General features: G+C 64.4%; 3 protein-coding genes across 6 annotated transcripts; 1 reads left to right on the plus strand and 2 right to left on the minus strand.

The window, feature by feature from the left end:
- Positions 1 to 30: 30 nt before the first annotated feature.
- On the plus strand, positions 31 to 13,989 carry RUVBL2 (RuvB like AAA ATPase 2). 4 transcript variants are annotated; one of them, XM_084861415.1, is made up of 15 exons: positions 31 to 339; positions 2,657 to 2,711; positions 3,406 to 3,461; positions 3,688 to 3,829; positions 6,206 to 6,335; positions 6,568 to 6,634; positions 8,026 to 8,132; positions 8,215 to 8,308; positions 8,564 to 8,687; positions 9,494 to 9,588; positions 9,823 to 9,941; positions 11,909 to 12,028; positions 13,104 to 13,234; positions 13,616 to 13,730; positions 13,856 to 13,989. In XM_084861415.1, the coding sequence occupies exons 1-14, from the start codon at positions 328 to 330 to the stop codon at positions 13,723 to 13,725; spliced, it is 1,362 nt and encodes a 453-aa protein (XP_084717541.1). In that variant the 5' UTR covers positions 31 to 327; the 3' UTR covers positions 13,726 to 13,730; positions 13,856 to 13,989. The 4 variants fall into 4 exon arrangements, with proteins under 4 accessions (XP_084717541.1, XP_084717538.1, XP_084717540.1 ...); XM_084861412.1 differs by having other exon boundaries at positions 188 to 339; positions 13,568 to 13,730; XM_084861414.1 differs by having other exon boundaries at positions 188 to 339; positions 13,104 to 13,231; positions 13,614 to 13,730; positions 13,859 to 13,989.
- Positions 13,990 to 14,121: 132 nt separating this feature from the next.
- On the minus strand, positions 14,122 to 15,011 carry LHB (luteinizing hormone subunit beta; the record flags this gene model as incomplete). The annotated part of the gene is given in 4 exon segments (XM_084906892.1): positions 14,122 to 14,177; positions 14,180 to 14,363; positions 14,593 to 14,760; positions 14,997 to 15,011. Coding segments are annotated over 4 exon segments (423 nt in total).
- A 1,065-nt stretch (positions 15,012 to 16,076) lies between these two features.
- SAXO3 (stabilizer of axonemal microtubules 3) lies at positions 16,077 to 19,155 on the minus strand (the record flags this gene model as incomplete). Its single annotated transcript, XM_084906893.1, is given in 7 exon segments — positions 16,077 to 16,150; positions 16,153 to 16,393; positions 16,754 to 16,772; positions 16,823 to 16,950; positions 18,318 to 18,458; positions 18,551 to 18,754; positions 19,000 to 19,155. Coding segments are annotated over 7 exon segments (963 nt in total).
- Positions 19,156 to 19,384: the final 229 nt, after the last annotated feature.

Below are 19,384 nucleotides of genomic sequence, written 5' to 3' on the forward strand. Positions count from 1 at the left end.
GAAGCTTGGCGCGGGGGAGGCAGGGGGCGGGGCGGGGAGGCAGGGAGCGTGGGGGACGTGTGGCTGCTCACAGAAGTGGCAGGAATTTTGCAATCGGCCTCCCCGGCGGCGAGGAGGCTTCGGTGAAAGGAGGAGGAGCCAGAGGGAGCTGGGAGCCGGCCCAGGAGCTTCGGCCTAAAAAGGGAACGGCTCGCCCTACAAGGAGCGTTTGCATATTTATGAGGAACCACCGAGATCTCTGGAGGATCTGGCAGTCTAGAGGGGCCACAGCGCTCGTTCTCAGCACCGTTTCCGTTTCCGTTAGGGCAGTAGCGGTTGGTGAGCATCATGGCAACCGTGGTGAGTGGCGGCATGCGGAGGGCTGAGGAGGGAACCTGCTGTCCTGGGTCCGAGGGAGGAGGGAACTGGGGGGCCTGGACCCCTGGGTCTGAGGGAGGAGGGAACTGGGGGGCCTGGACCCCTGGGTCTGAGGGAGGAGGGCTGGGGGCCTGGTTCTGAGGGAGGAGGGGCTGGGGCCTGGGTCTGAGGGAGGAGGGGCTGGGGGCCTGGACTCCCGGGTCTGAGGGAGGAGGGGCTGGGGGCCTGGGTCTGAGGGAGGAGGGCTGGGGGCCTGGGTCTGAGGGAGGAGGGCTTGGGCCTGGACCCCTGGTCTTAGGGAGGAGGGCTGGGGGCCTGGACTCCCGGGTCTGAGGGAGGAGGGCTGGGGGCCTGGGTCTGAGGGAGGAGGGTTGGGCTCCCGGGTCTGAGGGAGGAGGGCTGGGGGCCTGGACTCCTGGATCTGAGGGAGGAGGGCTGGGGGCCTGGGTCTGAGGGAGGAGGGCTGGGGCCTGGACTCCTGGATCTGAGGGAGGAGGGCTGGGGGCCTGGGTCTGAGGGAGGAGGGCTGGGGCCTGGACTCCCGGGTCCGAGGGAGGAGGAAAGAAAAGGTTGGATCCCGGAATGGTGGGTTCCGGTGGATTTTAGGGTCTCGGTGGTCAGCTCTGATAGCAGCTCAAACTCCCAGCTCTCGGGGCACAGCAGTGGCCGGTTCTGCCGTCCTTTGCCCTAAAGCCTGCTGAGGGTTTGAGTGTCTCGGCCCCGAGCCATCCAGGAACCTGTTAGCTCGGCGGGGGTGGCAGCCGATCCCAGGAGAAGCGCAGGTGGGACCCGGCCTGTGTGCGTGGGAGCCTGCGGTCGGTCGCTCAGTGAATCTTGAGCCAAACAAGGGAGAGTGTGGGGAACTCAGAGGCTGTCCGAGGAGAAGGGACAGGGCCCCGGGCCCCCACATATTTCCAACACCCGGTGAGGGGCATGCTCAGTGGGGGTGCGTAATGAATTACCACTTGAATCTTGAATGAATGAGTGAATGTGAACTCCATAAAAGACAGACCCAGTACACTGGGGCTGGCACCAAGTACTTGCTCAGTAAACATGTGAGTGGCCCTGGCCGGTTTGGCTCAGTGGATAGAGCGTCAGCCTGGGGACTGAAGGGTCCCGGGTTCGATTCCGGTCAAAGGCATGTACCTTGGTTGCAGGCACATCCCCAGTAGGGAGTGTGCAGGAGGCAGCTGATCGATGTTTCTAACTCTCTATCCCTCTCTCTTCCTCTCTGTAAAAATCGATAAAATATATATATTTTTAAAAACAGACTTATTGAGATATAACTCACAGCCCATACAGTTTACCCCGTAACGTACGTAGTTTATTCGCAGAGCTGCGCATTCTGTTGTTCAATTTTAGAGCATTTTCCTCACCCCCGAAAGAAACCCCATTCCTCTTCCCCAGGGCCCTTCAGTCCTCCCATCCCCCCAGCCCCAGGCACCACTAATCGCCCTTTTTTAAAATTATTGTTTTATTAAATATATTTTATGATTTTTTACAGAGAGGAAGGGAGAGGGATAGAGAGCTAGAAACATCGATGAGAAAGAACATTAATCAGCTGCCTCCTGTACACCCCCTACCGGGCATGTGCCCGCAACCAACGTACATGCCCTTGACCGGAACCGAACCTGGGACCCCTCGGTCTGCAGGCTGACGCTGTATCCACTGAGCCACACCGGTTCCGGCAGTACCTGCCTTTTGAATGAGCTCAGCACCTTAGTGCATCATTCATTCAAACTCAAGCATTGGCCCTGAGGTGAACAGTGAGGGTGGGCTGGGCCCCTCACTGGTCACACATCCCTTGGAGCCAAGAACGTTGATTTTCTCGTCTGCCTCGTGACTGTGAGGCTTCGTGGAGATCGGGTTCCCTGGGAGGCCCCTCCTTCTGTCTGGACTCCCGGGGACCCCAGAACGAGCCTGGCAGGGCGGGGGTCAGGGGTCAGGGAGGGCTTCAGTGAGGGGGCAGGGCGATGGGCTGGACTTGGGACTCGCATGAGCAAAAGCTGTGACAGCTGGGGCAGCGCAGCGCAGCGCAAGGGCGGCTGGGACATCGGGGCCACCCCATGCCCGCTGGATGCCCGCTCTGCGTTCCTGCCTGTCCTTACGGGTACAGGTGACGGGAGGACTTCCTCCCACCAGCCATGTGCTGGGCCGTCGGGGAGGGGCTGGGGGTGAGGCACACCCAGTCTGCATCCTCCTGGGGCTCGGGAGGGGTGGCAGGAGGGACCGAGGAGGAGGAGGAGGAGTTGGTGGAAAGTGGGATGACAAGGGCTCTGACGCGCCTTCTCCCCCCCAGACGGCCACAACCAAAGTGCCAGAGGTCCGAGATGTGACGAGAATTGAGCGTATTGGTGAGCGAACCCGGATCCGGGGCAGGACCAGGCCCCGCCTGCCCTGGGCGCCCCCGGAGAGCCGGCCGCCAGGGCCCCGGGAAGCATGCAGCCTGCGCCCCATCCCCCTAGCTGATGGGGGGGGGGCTGGGTTCCAGAGAGCGGTCAGATGGCACAGGGGGCACCGGGCAGACCCGACCCCAGGCTGCAGGCTCTGCTCCCCCGCGGGCTCCTGGGTGCCCCGCCATCCTGCTGGGAGTCACAGGAGTGGTGTTGGCTTATGTTTGGCTGTGTGCTGACTGCCCCACCCCCGGCACACCTGGCACCAGCCCCTTCGGGCCAGGACCAGGCCTGGCTCGTTCCCAGCCGCGTCCCCAGCACAGGCCGCGGCAGAGCAGATGCCAGCAGGTGGCCATCGAATGCACGCGTTCGATCCCGCTGAACCCCTGCCGGTGCCCGCGAGGGGCACATGGTGTCTGTCCTTCTAGCTGAGGCTCAGACTGGCGCCCCTGCTGCCAGCTCACAGCGCGGGAGCCGTGCGGTCCCGCTGGGATGTCTTAAGCAGAGCCTCTCGCTTACGGAGCATTAGCGTCCCGCCCTCCTTCCAGGGGGTGGGAGACAGGCCCTGTTTGGACAAGGAGGGAAGCAGGGCCCAGGGGAGCCCCTCACTCAGCCACGAGCTGGCCTGTAACCCCCCTGGTCCTCTCGCCCACAGGCGCCCACTCCCACATCCGGGGGCTGGGGCTGGACGACGCCTTGGAGCCGCGGCAGGTAGAGCGACGGGCGGGCGGGAGGCTGGTCCCGGGAGGATGGAGACTCCTTCTCCCAGACCTTTACCTCATGTTTATAAAATCAGCCCGTGCACACTTATCTTAGAAAAACTGGGTGGAAAGGCTTTTCCCCACGCCCCAGCCAGCACCACTTCCATCTCCCGGGGCCGGAGCGGGAGGGACGCGGGGGGCCGGTGGGAGTCACCCTGCGCTCTCCCTGCCCGCAGGCCTCCCAGGGCATGGTGGGCCAGCTGGCGGCGCGGCGGGCGGCGGGCGTGGTGCTGGAGATGATCCGGGAAGGGAAGATCGCCGGCCGGGCGGTGCTCATCGCCGGGCAGCCGGGCACCGGGAAGACGGCCATCGCCATGGGTAAGGCCCCGGGCACAGAGCCCTCTGGTCTCTGCCAGACACCCCTCCCGCGGCGTCAGCATCCGATCAGGCGCCGTTAACGGAAGCCACACTGGCTGTGGCCGGGCGGACCCACGCAGCGCGCACTGTCAGGGAGAAGAAATGAATGGATGGAGGCGTTGCGGCAGCTCCGTGAAGCCTCCGCGTTCCCGCCTCGCCCGTCTCTGCCCTGTTCCCCGAGGGGTCACCCCAGGGTTTGCCTGAGCGCCAGCCTCCCCCCAACTCCGTGTGGCAGGCAGGAGAGGAGCTGCCGTGAGGTTCTGCTCCCTGTGGCACTGTCTTGGGGGTTCCACACACTTTTGCTCATATTTTATGGACTAGAATTTTTTATAACATTTTTATTGATTTCAGAGAGGAAGGGAGCGGGAGAAAGAGAGATGAAGCATCAATGATGAGAGTGAATCATTGATCGGCTGCCTCCTGCACGCCCCACCCTGGAGATTGAGCCCCACAACTGGGCCTGTGCCCTGACCGGGAATCACCCGTGACCTCCTGGCTCATAGGTAGGTGCTCAACCCCTGAGTGCGGCTGGCTGGCTGGGCATATTTTTTAAAAAATATATATATTTTATTGATTTTTTACAGAGAGGAAGGGAGAGGGATAGAGAGTTAGAAACATCGATGAGAGTCATCGATCAGCTGCCTCTTGCACGCCCCCTACTGCGGATGTGCCTGCAACCAAGGCACATGTCCTTGACTGGAATCGAACCCTGGATCAGTCCGCAGGCCGATGCTCTATCCACTGAGCCAAACCGGTTTTGGCCGGCTGGGCATATTGACTGTAATTTAATCATATGGTGACTTTGCTGCAAGGGAGAGTGAGACATTAGAATAAATTTCCTGTTTTAATTTGGAGCGTTGCTACCTTAATGAAAGGGGTTCTGGAACTAAGGTGAAGATGGGCATTGGTTAGACAGCCAGCACTCCCTTTTGCAATTCAAATTTATACTCATAACTGCCCCTTATCTCCTTGTTATATAAACTCTCCATCCTTCCAAACCCGCTGAGCAGTCTTGCTCGTTGAAGCCTTCCTCGGCCTCCTGTCTTCCCACTCCCCCTTGGTGCTCAGGCGAGGCCAGGCCGGGAGGATCGGTGACAGCCAGGCTTGCGGTTAAGATGGAGCAGCACTTGTCCTGCCGATGGGCTCGGCTGGGTGTCGCCCTCTGCACCAAAGGGCTGCAGGTTCGATTCCCGGTCAGGGCACATGCTTGAGTTGCAGGCTTAACCCCCAATAGGGGACGTGCAGGAGGCAGCTGATTAATCTCTCACATCGATGTTTTTCTTTCCCTCTTTCTCTAAAAGAAAAGATACACACACACACACACACACACACTGGTGCACAGCATTCATCATTCACGCACTGGGGGAGGGGAGTCCCTCAGCCTGGCCTGTATCTGGACCCCTTGGGGGATGTCCGCCTGCGGGCTTAGGCCCGGGCCGGACTAAGCGGGCCTGAGCCAGCAGGCGGACAGCCCCCAGGGTCCTCAGTGCTGCCGGAGGCGGGAGAAGCTCCTGCCACCACCATTGTGCTTGCTCGCTCACAGCGAGCCCACCCTCTGTGGGAGCACACTGGCCACCAGGGGGCAGCTCCTGCATTAAGCGTCTTCCCCCTGGAAGTGCGCATCAGAGCAATCAGTCATTCCACCTTTCAGTCGCTTTGCATATTAGCCTTTTATTATATAGGATTATTACATAGGAAATGAAGCAGCACTCATCCAAGGAGCCCGCTGTGCCGAGCCCTGGCCCTGACCCTGGGAACACGAGATGAGGAAGACCCGAGCCCGGACTGGAAGGAGCCTCCTGCCAGGGAGGAGGCTGTGGACACGGTGCCCAGCGTGACGTGTGCCATGATGGACAGGGGGCTCCTGGCCTGCCGGGCCGGGACATAGCGGGGTCGTCAGAAGAGGCTTCCGGAGTCTGAGGGTGTGGGAGTGTCCGGACGGACAGCAGGGAGCACTCTCCGGGGCAGAGTGGGACGAGGGAGAGTTCCCACCCACACTGGACAGGAGGAGAGTGACTGAGATGTGGCTCGGAGCTGGCAGGGCCCTCGGGGGGGCTGCTGGGAGGGGGGCTCAGTGCTTGCCGTCCCTGGAGCGACAGCCCTGCTGTCACCTGCCGAGCCCAGGCCTCACGCCGTGGAGAAGCCTGGCCGGTGTTGTAAGATGTTCGGGTTTGACTATAGTTTGTCCTCAGACGGTGTGGTTTCTAACCAGGGGCCCGTGCAGGCCTCAGCCCGGCTTTTTCTGCCCGCAGCACCGGGAGCTGGTGTTGCCACAGAGTGAATTTGGGGGGACATGGTGTCAGGGCCGCCCCACCCACCCAGACCCCCTCTCCCCAGGCATGGCGCAGGCCCTGGGCCCGGACACCCCGTTCACCGCCATAGCGGGCAGCGAGATCTTCTCCCTGGAGATGAGCAAGACGGAGGCGCTGACGCAGGCCTTCCGCAGGTCCATCGGCGTCCGCATCAAGTGAGCACGGGCCCGGGGACCACCCCCGTCCCAGCCGTCGCGGCCTGTGCCCAAGGGCTGGTGGGAGTTAGCGGTTCCCGGGGGCTGATGGGAGTTAGCGGTTCCGGGGGCTGATGGGAGTTAGCGGTTCCCCGGGGGCTGATGGGAGTTGGCGGTTCCCGGGGGCTGATGGGAGTTGGCGGTGCCCCGGGGCCGGTGTCAGGCTCTCCGCTCAGCTCTGCTCTCTGGTCAGGGAGGAGACGGAGATCATCGAAGGGGAGGTGGTGGAGATCCAGATCGACCGGCCGGCCACGGGGACGGTGAGTCTGCCCGAGGCCAGCCTCCTCCGGGCGGGAGGGTTGCCCTGAGGTGGGAGCCCACGGAACGTTCCAGCCGTCGATGGGAGCACCTGCGCCTGCAGGAGGGTTATTTGCATTGACAGCAGCTCGTTGATTGGTGAGGGGCCCGAGAGCCGTTAAAACCAAGTGGTGGGATGAGAGGAGTTCTGGAAGTTTCTTTGGGGAATTCCTAACCGGCAGGTTAACGCCCGCTCCCTGGGGTTTACACAGCTCAGCTTCTCTCCCTTTTTGTCACCTAAGACTTTTTTTTTTTTTTTACCTTTGTTATAAGTAAAAGACACAAGGAAACATCTTAAAGAAGCATGTAGTCTAATAAGTGGTTATAAAGCAAATGCCTTTATAACCACCCCCAAGAGCAAAACGAGAACTTTGCCAACCCCCAGCCCCCCCTCCTTCCTCTTTACACCCCACGTCTCCCCGCAGGAGTGGCCACGTCTGCCTTTCCGTGGTTTGTTTCCCCTTTATCTCCTGTTTACCTAATGATTTATCTGTCGGTCTCTCTTTTATTTTTTTAACTCATTGATTTAGAGAGAGAGAAACATTGATCTGTTGTTCCACTTATGTATGCATTCATCGGTTGATTCTGGCATGTGCCCTGACCAGGGATCGAACCTGCCACCTTGGTGCATTAGGACTACTCTCTGAGTACCTGGCCAGGGTGACACCCTCTTTTTTTAATTTGCCACCCCAGTAAGAATTTTAAAAATAAAACTACAGTAGAATATTTAAATATAAGGAAAGCTATTCCCAAGCTAATTCTCCTGTACACCTACACTGGGGACCCAGCCCTCAACCCGGGCGTGTGCCCAGACCGGGAATCAAACTGTGACCTACTTCATAGGTTGATGCCCAACCACTGAGCCATGCTGGCCGGGCCAGCTTACCTTTGTGTTTTGTTTATATAATTGATTTCAGAGAGGAAGGGTGAGGGAGAGAGAGAAACATCAATGATGAGAGATAATCATTGACTCACTGCCTCCTGTATCCCCCCACTGAGGATCAAGCCTGTAATCCAAGCACGTGCTCTTGATCGGAATCGAACCCTGGACCTTTCAGTCCGCAGGCAGATGCTCTATCCATTGAGCCAAACCAGCCGGGGCTTTTTTTTTTTTAATCTTTTAGCATTTCGTTTGTTTGCTGGTTTTTTTATAATAACTTTGTTGAGGAGCAAATGCACTAAGCGGCCCACATTGACAGTTTCCGGGTGTTAAGTTTTGACATACGTGTGCACACATGAAGCCACCCCAGTCATGGCAGCAGCCACGCCCACACCCCAAGCTTCCCCGCGGGAGCCTGTCTCCACGTGCTGGGAGCCGTTGGGTCTCTGAGCCTGGCCGGCCTGTCCCCCTCAGGGCTCCAAGGTGGGCAAGCTGACCCTCAAGACCACCGAGATGGAGACCATCTACGACCTGGGCACCAAGATGATCGAGTCCCTGACCAAGGACAAGGTCCAGGCCGGGTGAGCAGCGGCGGCCGCCCCCCATCGGGAGGGGGCGGGGGGTCCCGGGCACCTTCCGTCCTCACTCCGCCGCCTCCTGCAGGGACGTGATCACCATCGACAAGGCCACCGGCAAGATCTCCAAGCTGGGCCGCTCCTTCACGCGCGCCCGCGACTACGACGCCATGGGCTCCCAGGTGCTCCGGGCACGTCCATGTTCCCCCGGGCCCCGTCACCGCCCCGTCCCTGGTCCCCGGTCCTCCCGGCGCCCCTAGGCGGGCCCTGTGCTCTGGGCTCCCGCGTCCCGGAGACCCTGTGCCCCAGGCTCGGGCTGCTCCTGGGCCCGGGGTTTCCAGGGACCCCGATCTCCCCCACACAGAGCCCCTGTGGCCCCTTCACGCTCCTCTCTGCCTTGTCGTCCCTCCCCCGACCCCACCCCGTCCTGCCCGCAGACCAAGTTCGTGCAGTGCCCGGACGGGGAGCTGCAGAAGCGCAAGGAGGTGGTGCACACCGTGTCCCTGCACGAGATCGACGTCATCAACTCCCGCACCCAGGGCTTCCTGGCCCTCTTCTCAGGTGCCCCGCCCGACCATCCCCCATCCCCCCTGCACCCGCTCCCCCCTCCCCCCGCCACTCCCCTCCCGCACCCAGGGCTTCCTGGCCCTCTTCTCAGGTGCCCCGCCCGACCACCCATCCATCCCCCCCTGCACCCTAAACCCCCCCCCGCCCTGCACCCTAAACCCCCTCCCTCCACCACTCCCCTCCCGCACCCAGGGCTTCCTGGCCCTCTTCTCAGGTGCGGCCCAACCATCCACCCATCCTGCCCCGCCCACTCACCCTTCACACCCGCTTCCCCCCATAGGGCCCGCCCCTGCCCGGCTGTCCTCCGTCCCTTGCTGTCTTCTGTTCTCCCTCTGTGTGCGGTCCGTCCCTCTCCCTCTGTGTGCGGTCTGTCCCTCTCCCTCTGTGTGCGGTCCGTCCCTCTGTGTGCGGTCCGTCCCTCTGTGTGCGGTCCGTCCCTTTCCCTCTGTGTGCGGTCTGTCCCTCTGTGTGCTGTCTGTCCCTCTCCCTCTGTGCGCGGTCTGTCCCTCTGTGTGCGGTCCGTCCCTCTCCCTCTGTGTGCGGTCTGTCCCTCTCCCTCTGTGTGTGGTCTGTCCCTCTGTGTGCGGTCTGTCCCTCTCCCTCTGTGCCAAGCCCCTCTCGGTGGTTTGATGGGGCACGGCCTCCTGTTCTCCCCCGGAGTTCTCTCCTGCTCTCCTGTCGCTCGTCCCCGCCAGGCTGGGTCTCCCTTCCCTCTGCCCCCGCCCTGTCCTCCTCCGCCTTCGCCCACGTCCGCCCCAGACCCTGTCTCCTCTGACCGCCCGTCACCCCGGCCTCCACAGGGGACACAGGCGAGATCAAGTCAGAGGTCCGCGAGCAGATCAACGCCAAGGTGGCCGAGTGGCGCGAGGAGGGCAAGGCGGAGATCATCCCCGGGGTGGGTACCGGCACGGCGCTGGGGGGGCAGGGGGGGCAAAGGGACCGGAGGCCCCGTGCGGAGCCTGACGCCCGGCGGCTCCCAGGAGATCATCCCCGGGGTGGGTGCCGGCGCGGGGGGTGGGGGGGCAGGGGGACCAGAGGCCCCGGGGTGTGTGCCGCGTGTGGCTGGGGGGGAAAGGGGGGGGCAGAGGGACCGGAGGCCCCGTGCGGAGTCTGACGCCCGCGGCTCCAGGTGCTGTTCATCGATGAGGTCCACATGCTGGACATCGAGAGCTTCTCCTTCCTCAACCGGGCGCTGGAGAGCGACATGGCGCCCGTGCTCATCATGGCCACCAACCGCGGCATCACCCGGTGAGCGGCCCGGGGCGGGGGAGGGGAGGGGCTCCTGGGGGAGGGGAGGGGAGGGGAGAGGCGCTCCGGGCGGGAAGGAGAGGGGAGGGGAGAGGCACTCCGGGCAGGCGGGTGGCACAGCGGGGGCCGGGAGGGCTGAGCTGCTGTGACGGTTCCCCGCCCGCCGGCAAGGGGGCCCAGGCCAGAGGGTGGGCCTTTCCCTTAAACAAGGTGCGGGTGGCCTGGCCGGTGTGGCTCAGGGGTTGAGCATCAACCTATGAACCAGGAGGTGAGGGTTCGATTCCTGGTCAGGGCACAGGCCCAGGTTGCGGGCTCGATCCACAGTGTGGGGTGTGCAGGAGGCAGCTAATCAGTGGTTCTTTCTCCCTCTCCCTTCCTCTCTGAAATGAATAAAAACATTTAAATTAAAGAACAAACGAGTGGGCAGGTGGGCTGGCGGCTCCGCTCCACAGGGAAGCCCGGGTCCGGGTTTTCTGTTGCTCCTTATCCCTAAGGCTATCGTTTCTCAGTCTGTGTGCCGGGGCACCCCGGGCTCTGCATCAGACACAGGATCCTGTGGGGCAGCTTCACTCCTGAGGATGCGCAGTAGCGGGTGCTGGACACTGCGGGGCGCTGCAGGAGCTCAGCCAGACCCAGTGCTCAGTCAGTGAAGCGTGTCTGTCGGCCTGGGAGCTGGGGAGATGTCACGGAGCCGGGGTGAAGCTTGGGAGCCTCCGTCCCAGGGGGCCAGCGCCCCGGGCCCTCTCGTCCTCCGGGCCGGCTCCCTCCACCCCTCGTCTGTGGTTTGGCCAGAGGAGGAGAAGGAAGTGGGGGCAGTCAGCCCCCCGGGGCTGGAGCCCGGAGGCTGCACGCTCAGGGCGGCTGTGCCTGGTGCCCGGGCGGCGGGCAGTGCCAGCTCTGCCCGAGGGCTGGGTGTCACAGGGAGGGAGGGGCAGGGCTCCGGGCAGCGCGGACTCTCCCCTGGCTCCGCTGGCTGCCCAGGGCGGCGGGAGGCTGAGGCCAGCAGCGGGCCAGACCGGGTGTGGCGGGTGCAGCTCGGAACGGCTCCCGGCCCCTCCGGGGAGGCGGGTCCGGTCGCTCCTCGCTGTGGGCAGATTTGGGGTTTGCGAATCTGCTGCTACAATGTAACCCCAACTCGGCATACCTGCTGCTTACTTGGTCTCGATCTATTTAGTGCCGCCTTTGTCACATCAGTGCTTGTAGGTGGTGCTTTTTCTTTGTTTTTAAAAAAATATATTTTATTGATTTTTTTTTTTTTTTACAGAGAGGAAGGGAGAGGGATAGAGTTAGAAACATTGATGAGAGAGAAACATCGATCACCTGCCTCCTGCACACCCCCTATTGGGGATGTGCCCGCAACCACGGTACATGCCCTTGACAGGAATCGAACCTGGGACCCTTCAGTCCGCAGGCCGACGCTCTATCCACTGAGCCATGTTGGGGGTGGTTTTGCTGCTGCAGAGGCTGGGGGCTCAGTCCCAGAGGAGACGCACGTCACGTGAAGGGATTACGGCCCGAGTGACGGTGCGGCCACACGAGTTCAGTACACAGTACGCTGTCTTCAAACAGCACAGGAAGCCAGGCGATGCGTTGGCTGGTGGGCAAATGGCCACCAGAGGCTCACAGGAGCCTGGCCGGTGTCTCCCCAGGAGCCGGGTTCAGTGTGGTGGCTGAGTGTTGGCCCCGTTGCACAGAGCGTAGCTCTCACCACGGTGAACCTCCCGTCCTCCCTGCCCGCATGCCGCCGGCTGGGCCGGTGCACGGGGACCGGACCCGCGGCCTCCCCGGCACAGGGAGGGGCCCTCGGTCAGGGACCCGGCAGAGCCGTCCGCTGAGACAGTCCAGCGGGAGTGGCGCCGTCGTGTGTGGCCCAGAGGGTGGGCTGTGCGGGGGGAGGGGAGTCCGAGTGGAAGGAATGGAGAGCCAGGCTCGGGGGGGCATCACCCTGACAGCCTCCTCCCCCTCAGGATCCGGGGCACCAGCTACCAGAGCCCCCACGGCATCCCCATCGACCTGCTGGACCGGCTGCTCATCGTCTCCACCTCCCCCTACAGCGAGAAGGACACGAAGCAGATCCTCCGCATCCGGTGGGGGGCCACTGACACCGGGGACCCTGAGATGGGGGTGGGCACTGACACCGGGGACCCTGAGATGGGGGTGGGCCTGACACCGGGGACCCTGAGATCCGGGGGGGGGCCTGACACCGGGGACCCTGAGATCGGGGGGTGGGGGGCCACTGACACCGGGGACCCTGAGATGGGGGGGGGGGGCCTGACACCGGGGACCCTGAGATCCGGGGGGGGGCCTGACACCGGGGACCCTGAGATGGGGGGGGGGCCTGACACCGGGGACCCTGAGATCCGGGGGGGGGCCTGACACCGGGGACCCTGAGATCGGGGGGTGGGGGGCCACTGACACCGGGGACCCTGAGATGGGGGGGGGGCCTGACACCGGGGACCCTGAGATCCGGGGGGGGGGGGCCTGACACCGGGGACCCTGAGATCGGGGGGGGGCCTGACACCGGGGACCCTGAGATCGGGGGGGGGGGGGCCTGACACCGGGGACCCTGAGATCGGGGGGGGGGGGGCCTGACACCGGGGACCCTGAGATCGGGGGGGGGGGGGCCTGACACCGGGGACCCTGAGATCGGGGGGGGGGGGGGGCCTGACACCGGGGACCCTGAGATGGGGGGGGGGGGCCTGACACCGAGGACCCTGAGATGGGGGGGGGGGGCCTGACACCGGGGACCCTGAGATCTGGGGGGGGGGCCTGACACCGGGGACCCTGAGATGGGGGGGGGGGGGGCCTGACACCGGGGACCCTGAGATCGGGGGGGGGGGGCCTGACACCGGGGACCCTGAGATGGGGGGGGGGGGCCTGACACCGGGGACCCTGAGATGGGGGGGGGGGGGCCTGACACCGGGGACCCTGAGATGGGGGGGGGGCCTCCGCTGCAGGTGGGGGCCCTGTGGGGGGGGGTAACTGACGGGAGGAAAGAGCCTGTAACGGGGGGGGGGGGGGGGGGGCCCAGCCTGTGCCTCAGTGGCCCTTGCCCGGCGCTCTGCGGTTCTGAAGGTGCAGAGTCCACATTTTCTCAGGGAGGTATGGGGGGCTGGGGGGCTGCCGTCCCAGGTCTGACCGTGTCCGCCCCCCCCCCCGCAGGTGTGAGGAGGAGGATGTGGAGATGAGCGAGGACGCCTACACGGTGCTGACGCGCATCGGGCTGGAGACCTCCCTGCGCTACGCCATCCAGCTCATCACGGCCGCCAGCCTGGTGTGCCGCAAGCGCAAAGGTCAGCGCGGGCCGGGGCCAGCGAGACCCGCCCTCCAAGGTCCTAGAACATAGTCCTCAGAGGCAGGGAGCTCTGTCCGGGCTTGTTTCTGTGCCCCCGGGCCGGACACACAGTGGGCACTCAAGAAACACCTTTAGACTGCGAGCTGACCCTGTGAAGCCCGTCTCACGGATGAAGGAATGGAGATGGGGCTCAGCCAGGAGCTGGCCCAGGCGGTGTTTGAACCCAGGCGATGTGGCCTGAGCCCCACCTGGGAGGCCCCTGAGCTCTCCCTGCCCCCCTCAGGGCACAGCCCCACCTGGGAGGCCCCTGAGCTCTCCCTGCCCCCCTCAGGGCACAGCCCCACCTGGGAGGCCCCTGAGCTCTCCCTGCCCCCCTCAGGGCACGGAGGTGCAGGTGGACGACATCAAGCGGGTCTACTCGCTCTTCCTGGACGAGTCGCGCTCCACGCAGTACATGAAGGAGTACCAGGACGCCTTCCTCTTCAATGAGCTCAGTGCGTGGCTTCCCCTCTCCCTCCCCCCTGTCCCAGCCCGCACCCCCCCCAGGCCCGCCCGGAGAGCTGGGGGGAGCCGGCCTGGCTCTGGGCCGCACTGACCACGTGACCTTCTCCTCCTACAGAAGGCGAGACGATGGACACCTCCTGAGCTGACGTTCCCCGGCCGTGTCCGTCTCCCCCTCCCCCCCCCCCCCCCCCCCCCGTTTTCTAGCAGGTTCTGACACTGTGACTTTGTATAAAATGCTCTGAAACTGGACCTGTGTGTGTGCTGTGTGCGCTCCCGTGCATTGCCCCGGACCCCCGAGAAAGGCAGCCCAGGGCGGTGTGGGAGCCTTTATTGGGGAGCAGCGCCGGCTCCGGGGGTGGGGGGGGGGTTCTGGGGGCATCCTCAGAGGAAGAGGAGGTCTGGGAAGGTGGGCCGGTCACAGCCCAAGGGCTGGGCCCTGGGCCCCCGCAGTCGGAGCTGCTGAGGCGGCAGGGCCCACAGCGGCAGCTGAGGGCCACGGGGAAGGAGACCACCGGGTCCACGCCAGGCGGGCAGCCGGGGAGCCGGACGGAGGCGAAGCTCAGCTCGCGGTAGGTGCACACCGGCTGGGGCACCGGCGGCAGCGGGGCCGGCAGCACCCGCACCTGGAGGCAGTGCGGACGGGGTGGCCTGGCGTCTGCCCAGGGCCAAGCCCTCCCCTGGTCTCCCCTCTGCCCCCCACAAACCCAGGGCACCCTCTGCGCTACCCCTCCCACACGCCCGGCCCTGACCCCAGCTCCCCAGCCCCCACCAGCCGCAACCCCTCCCCCCCGCCCCCCCCCCCACCCGCCCCGCCACCTGCCTCCGGGGCCAGGCTGAGCCGGCCCTGCTCACCATGCTGGGGCAGTAGCCGGCGCAGATGCTGGTGGTGAAGGCGATGCAGACCGGACAGGCCTCCTTCTCGGCAGCCAGCGTGGCATTGACGGGCCGGCACAGTGGCCGCAGCGGCCCCCTGGATGCCCGCACCCCCCCCACGCTCAGCAGCAGCCACAGCAGCAGCCCCTGGGATCAGGCCATTTCCTCAGGGCCAGCCCGAGACCCCTGCCCGGGCCCCTGCCCTCCGTTCCCCGCGTGCACACGATCAGGGCCAGCCCCTCCGTCCTGACCCCCACCCCATACCCAGGGACCCCCGGGCCCACCTCAGACCCCGCCCCACTGCTGCCAGCAGGAAGCCCTGGCTGTCCACACCCTTCTGGAAAGAGGCTGCCTTCACCCAGTCCCAGGCCTCCCAGCCTTACCTGGAGCATCTCCATCCTGGGTGCCTCCCTACCGTGTTTACCTGGTCTTATACCCGCAGGCTGTGGGGGCGGCAAGGCCATGGCGGCGGCATGGCTGGGTAACCTGGACACTAATCTCCTCGGGGGCGAGAGGCAGATAAGGTCAGGGATGTGCGGGAGTGGCTGAGTGAGCACCCCTCCCCCTTCCCTGCGTGGCTTGGCACCAAGAAGCAGGAGACACTCAAGATGACTTGCCGAAACCAGTTTGGCTCAATGGATAGAGCGTCGGCTTGGGGACTGAAGGGACCTGGGTTCGATTCCGGTCAAGGGCATGTACCTTGGTTGCGGGCATATCCCCAGTAGGGGGTGTGCAAGAGGCAGCTGATTGATGACTCTCATCGAGGTTTCTAGCTCTCTATCCTCTCCCTTTCTCTCTGTACAAAAATCAATAAAATATATTAAAAAAAAAAAAAAGATGACGGCAGACTTTACAGACTCCATCCTTAGGTGCTAGAGGCGTGCTGGGGCAGGGAGGAGGGGTAGGGAGCCCGTGGTTGTGCAGCCCTGTCTGCCCATTATAGCGGAGTGGGAGGAGGGGTCTGGAGCTCGCCCCTCCAGCGCCCCTGCAATGGTGATGGCAGGGGCCTCAGCCCTGCTCCCCCTGCCATGGACTGAAAGCCAGAACCCAAACTTAGGAGGGGCTTGGCTCCGTGTTGCCTTCTGTGCTCAGGAAGCGGGTCCGCCTGCTCCCCGATACCCGCCCCCAGGATTCAGGGGGAGCGCCTTCCCCCCACACACCGGCCCCCAGAAATCAGGATGCAGAGCCCAACCCAACAAAGAGCGAGGTGTAGACTATTTCACCGTCATTGATTCAGAGGAGCTCACAGCCCCAAGTTCATGCTCCAGGCCCGCCCCCGCCCCCACGGTCCAGCGGGTGAAGGTGGGCTTCGCCCAGCCCACGGCCAGACTCGGTCCTGCCCCCAAGTGGTGAGCGGGTTCCCGAGCTCAGCCCCGCCCACAGGGCGCCCGGGGGCGGGGTTCCAGCGGTCCCGCCCACGGGGCGTGTCCTGTCGGGGCGGGGGGCTCTCCTGGGTGGGGCGCTCAGACCAGCGCGGGCCGCGCGCTGCCGTAGCGGGCGTTCTCCGTGCTGTAGGCCAGCGGCACGCTGTGGATGCGGGCACGGGGCTCCGGTGCGGGGCACGGCAGGCCAGCCCCGGCGGGAGGAAGGGGTCCAGCCGGCGCAGCGGGTGCAGCGGGAGGCCGTAGGACTCCCGCGCCAGGGACAGCGCCCCGCGGTGCGGCACCGCCGGCGCCACCGGGAGCGCGCGCGGCACGCGGGTCTGCGGCGGCGGCGGCGGCCGCCAGGAGCGCGGGCAGCACTGCTTCTGGGGGTCACGGCCAAGGGTGGCAGCTCCTTCCTGTCGGGGGGAGCAGGGTGGGGACGAGGCTCAGGGCTCAGAGCCGCCTCAGGTTTTGGGGAGAGGAAATGGGGTCGGGGACTCCTAGCCTGGATTCCTGGGTCCTCCGGGTACTTTGGCGCCTGCAGTCCGGGGTTTTCCCGCCCTGGGGCAGTATCTGGGGACTCAACTGTCAAGTGACCCGCCCGGGTCCTCAGGGCCTGGCTCTCCCTCCGCAGGCTGCGTGTTCCTGAGCGCCAGGGCCGCGGCTGAGGTCTGAGCGCCCGGGTCTAAGTCAGGGAGGAGGGCCATACCCGGGGTCCGGGCGGCCCAGCAGCCGGGATGGGAGGGCGCTGGGTCTAAGTCGGGGGGGGGGCATACCCGGGTCCGGGCGGCCCAGCTGCCGGGATGGGGGCGGGTGCAGGGGCGGCGCCAGGGCGGATCGCTCACCTGGAGAAGGCGCGGAAGTCGGCGGCGGCGGTGGGCAGGTAGAGCTGGAAGTGGTCCACGATGCCCTGGTTGGAGACCGCCAGCGGCCGGCCGGCCAGCTCCGGGCTCTGCCTCCAGGGAATGAGGGTCTGAGGAGGCACAGGCGGGAGGAGTGGCCAAGGGAGCGGCTTGACGTCCCTCCTGAAGCCTCGGGTCCCAGACTGAGCACTCCTCTTCCTCCGGACTCAGCAGCTTCTCTTCTCCGGCCCCGGCCCCACACCCGCCCCCAGAGTCAGAGCCCTCCCTTCCTGGCCCGTCGCACGCCAGCGCTCCTTAGCTCCGCTCCCCAAACCAGAAACTGCAAGACCCAACCGCTCTTTGCTCACCGGCCAACAGGAAGGCGGGTCCCAGCCTCAAACCTCCCTGTCCCGCCGCTGGAGTTAAGCCGGAGCTCAGCCAGCAATTCCTCCCAACCTCGGCCCCCGCGGACAGCCTAGCCCCGGCCCCCGGTCTCCGGCTCCGGCTCCGGCTCCGGCTCCGGCTCCAGCTCCGGCTCCGGCTCCCACCTATTCAGACCCGCCCCCTAGCACAGACCTCTTCCTGGCTCTTTTCTAAGCCTCAAAACCACCTCCTACCCCAACGGCGTGGCTCAGGGGTGGAGCATCCACCTGTGAACCGGGAGGCCACGGTTCGATTCCCGGGTCAGGCCTGGTTGAGGGCTCCATCCCCCGTGGGGGCGGGGGGTGTGCAGGAGGCAGCCAGTCAATGATTCTCATCATTGATGTTTCTACTCTCTCTCCCTTCCTCTCTGAAATCAATCAAAACAGCCGAAACCGGTGTGGCTCAGTGGATAGAGCGTCGGTCTCTGAACTGAAAGGCCCCAGGTTCAATTCCAGACAAGGGCATGTACATTGGTTGCGGGCACATCCCTGGTGGAGGGTGTGCAGGAGGTCGATGTATCTCTTGCATCAATGTTTCTACTATTTCTAGCTCTTTATCTCCCTCCCTTCCTCTCTGTGAAAAATAAATAAAATATATATATATATATTTTTTTAAATAATAAAACCATATTTTTAAAAAACCCTCCTAACCCACTTCAACATTCATTCCTTGCGCCCCAGAGCTTATTACCCCCAGAGAGCTGGGATTGCGGGTCTCCAGTCCCCTCCTCCTCCTGGCCCCACCTCAAAATGGCCAAGCCCCGCCAAAACCGGTTTGGCTCAGTGGATAGAGCATCAGCCTGTGGACTGAAAGGTCGCAGGTTCGATTCCGGTCAAGGGCATGTACCTTGGTTGCGGGCACATCCCCAGTAGGGGGTGTGCAGGAGGCAGCTGATGGATGTTTCTAACTCTCTATCCCTCTCCTTTCCTCTCTGTAAAAAGTCAATAAACTATATATTTTTTTTAAAAAGTCCAAGCCCCTTCCCTAGTCTTTGTACTCTTCTCAGGCCTCCCTTTTAGCCACGCCCCCTGATTAAAAAATCCCTGCTGGCCCCGCCCAGGGCCCCATCCGCTACCTGGGAGACGCCCGCGAGGTGGTGGTCGGCGAAGCGCAGGGGCCGCGCGCGCAGGCGCAGGTCGGGCCACGCGAAGTGCGCCTGGGCCTCGCTGCGCTGGTGCCGGGTGGTCAGCGGGAGGCACCAGCCCTGGCGGCTGAGCTGCGGGAAGACGATCGGGGGCCCAGCCTGAGGGTGGGCGGGACGGCACTGCAGCCCTCGACCCCGCGGACCTCGGCACCCTGCAACCTTACCTTTTCCCCCAGATCCTTCATCCCCACGCTCCGCTCCAGGGCCTTGGGCTTCGGCACCTTGGGCTGCGAGTAGGGCCCGCCGTGGGTCTTGAGCACCCCGTGGGCCGAGCCGGAGGTGGTCTCCCAGCGGCTGATGACCTCGTCGAAATCCCAGATGTGCAAGTCCGGCTTCGCGAGCGGGGCCAGGGGATCCGCCGCCGTGGACTGGGTGCAAGGCGCGGGGCGTCAGCTTGAAAAACACTCAGGAGTCCGGCCCGGGCGGTCCCCCGCCCTTCCCGCCCTCCGGTTCCAGGCACCCGGGCTCCCTGGCCCTTCATCGGCCAGACCCAGGCCTCCGAGACCCTCCTCCTTCAGTCAGGAGGAGTCCAGGCCTCCATTCATTCCCCTTCGCTTCCTGCAGGTGTCTGGGTCCCCGCAGGGAGTGGGGGCTGGACGTCCAGGCCCCTCACCTGCCGCGTGGGCGGGCGGAAGGGCACGGACGGGATGATGTGGTGGGCGATCCCGCTGCTGGTGAGATGCCAGTCGGGCCAGGACCCTGGGTCCTCGGTCCCAGAGATGGGGGGCCAGAGCGGGCCATAGCGCAGAGCTAGGAGCTGACCGGCCATGGTCCCTCCCTCCTCCCGCGCCCCGCGTCCGGGCCGGAGGCTTGTTGTGGCTGTTGCCATAGGGACAGAACCCTCCCTCGCTGAATCCAGCCAATGGGGGGCCTGCGGGCTGGGGATGGGGAGCGGGAAGAAGGGGTCTGGGCACTGAGGGGCGTGGACTTGGACAGAGCGGGGCAGAGACCCCAAGAGGGGCACAGAGCCTCAGACAGGAGGGCAGAAGGGAAGGTAG

This window comes from Pipistrellus hanaki, assembly GCF_964339955.1.
Source record: "Pipistrellus hanaki genome assembly, chromosome: 15".
Classification (NCBI taxonomy): Eukaryota; Metazoa; Chordata; class Mammalia; order Chiroptera; family Vespertilionidae; genus Pipistrellus; species Pipistrellus hanaki.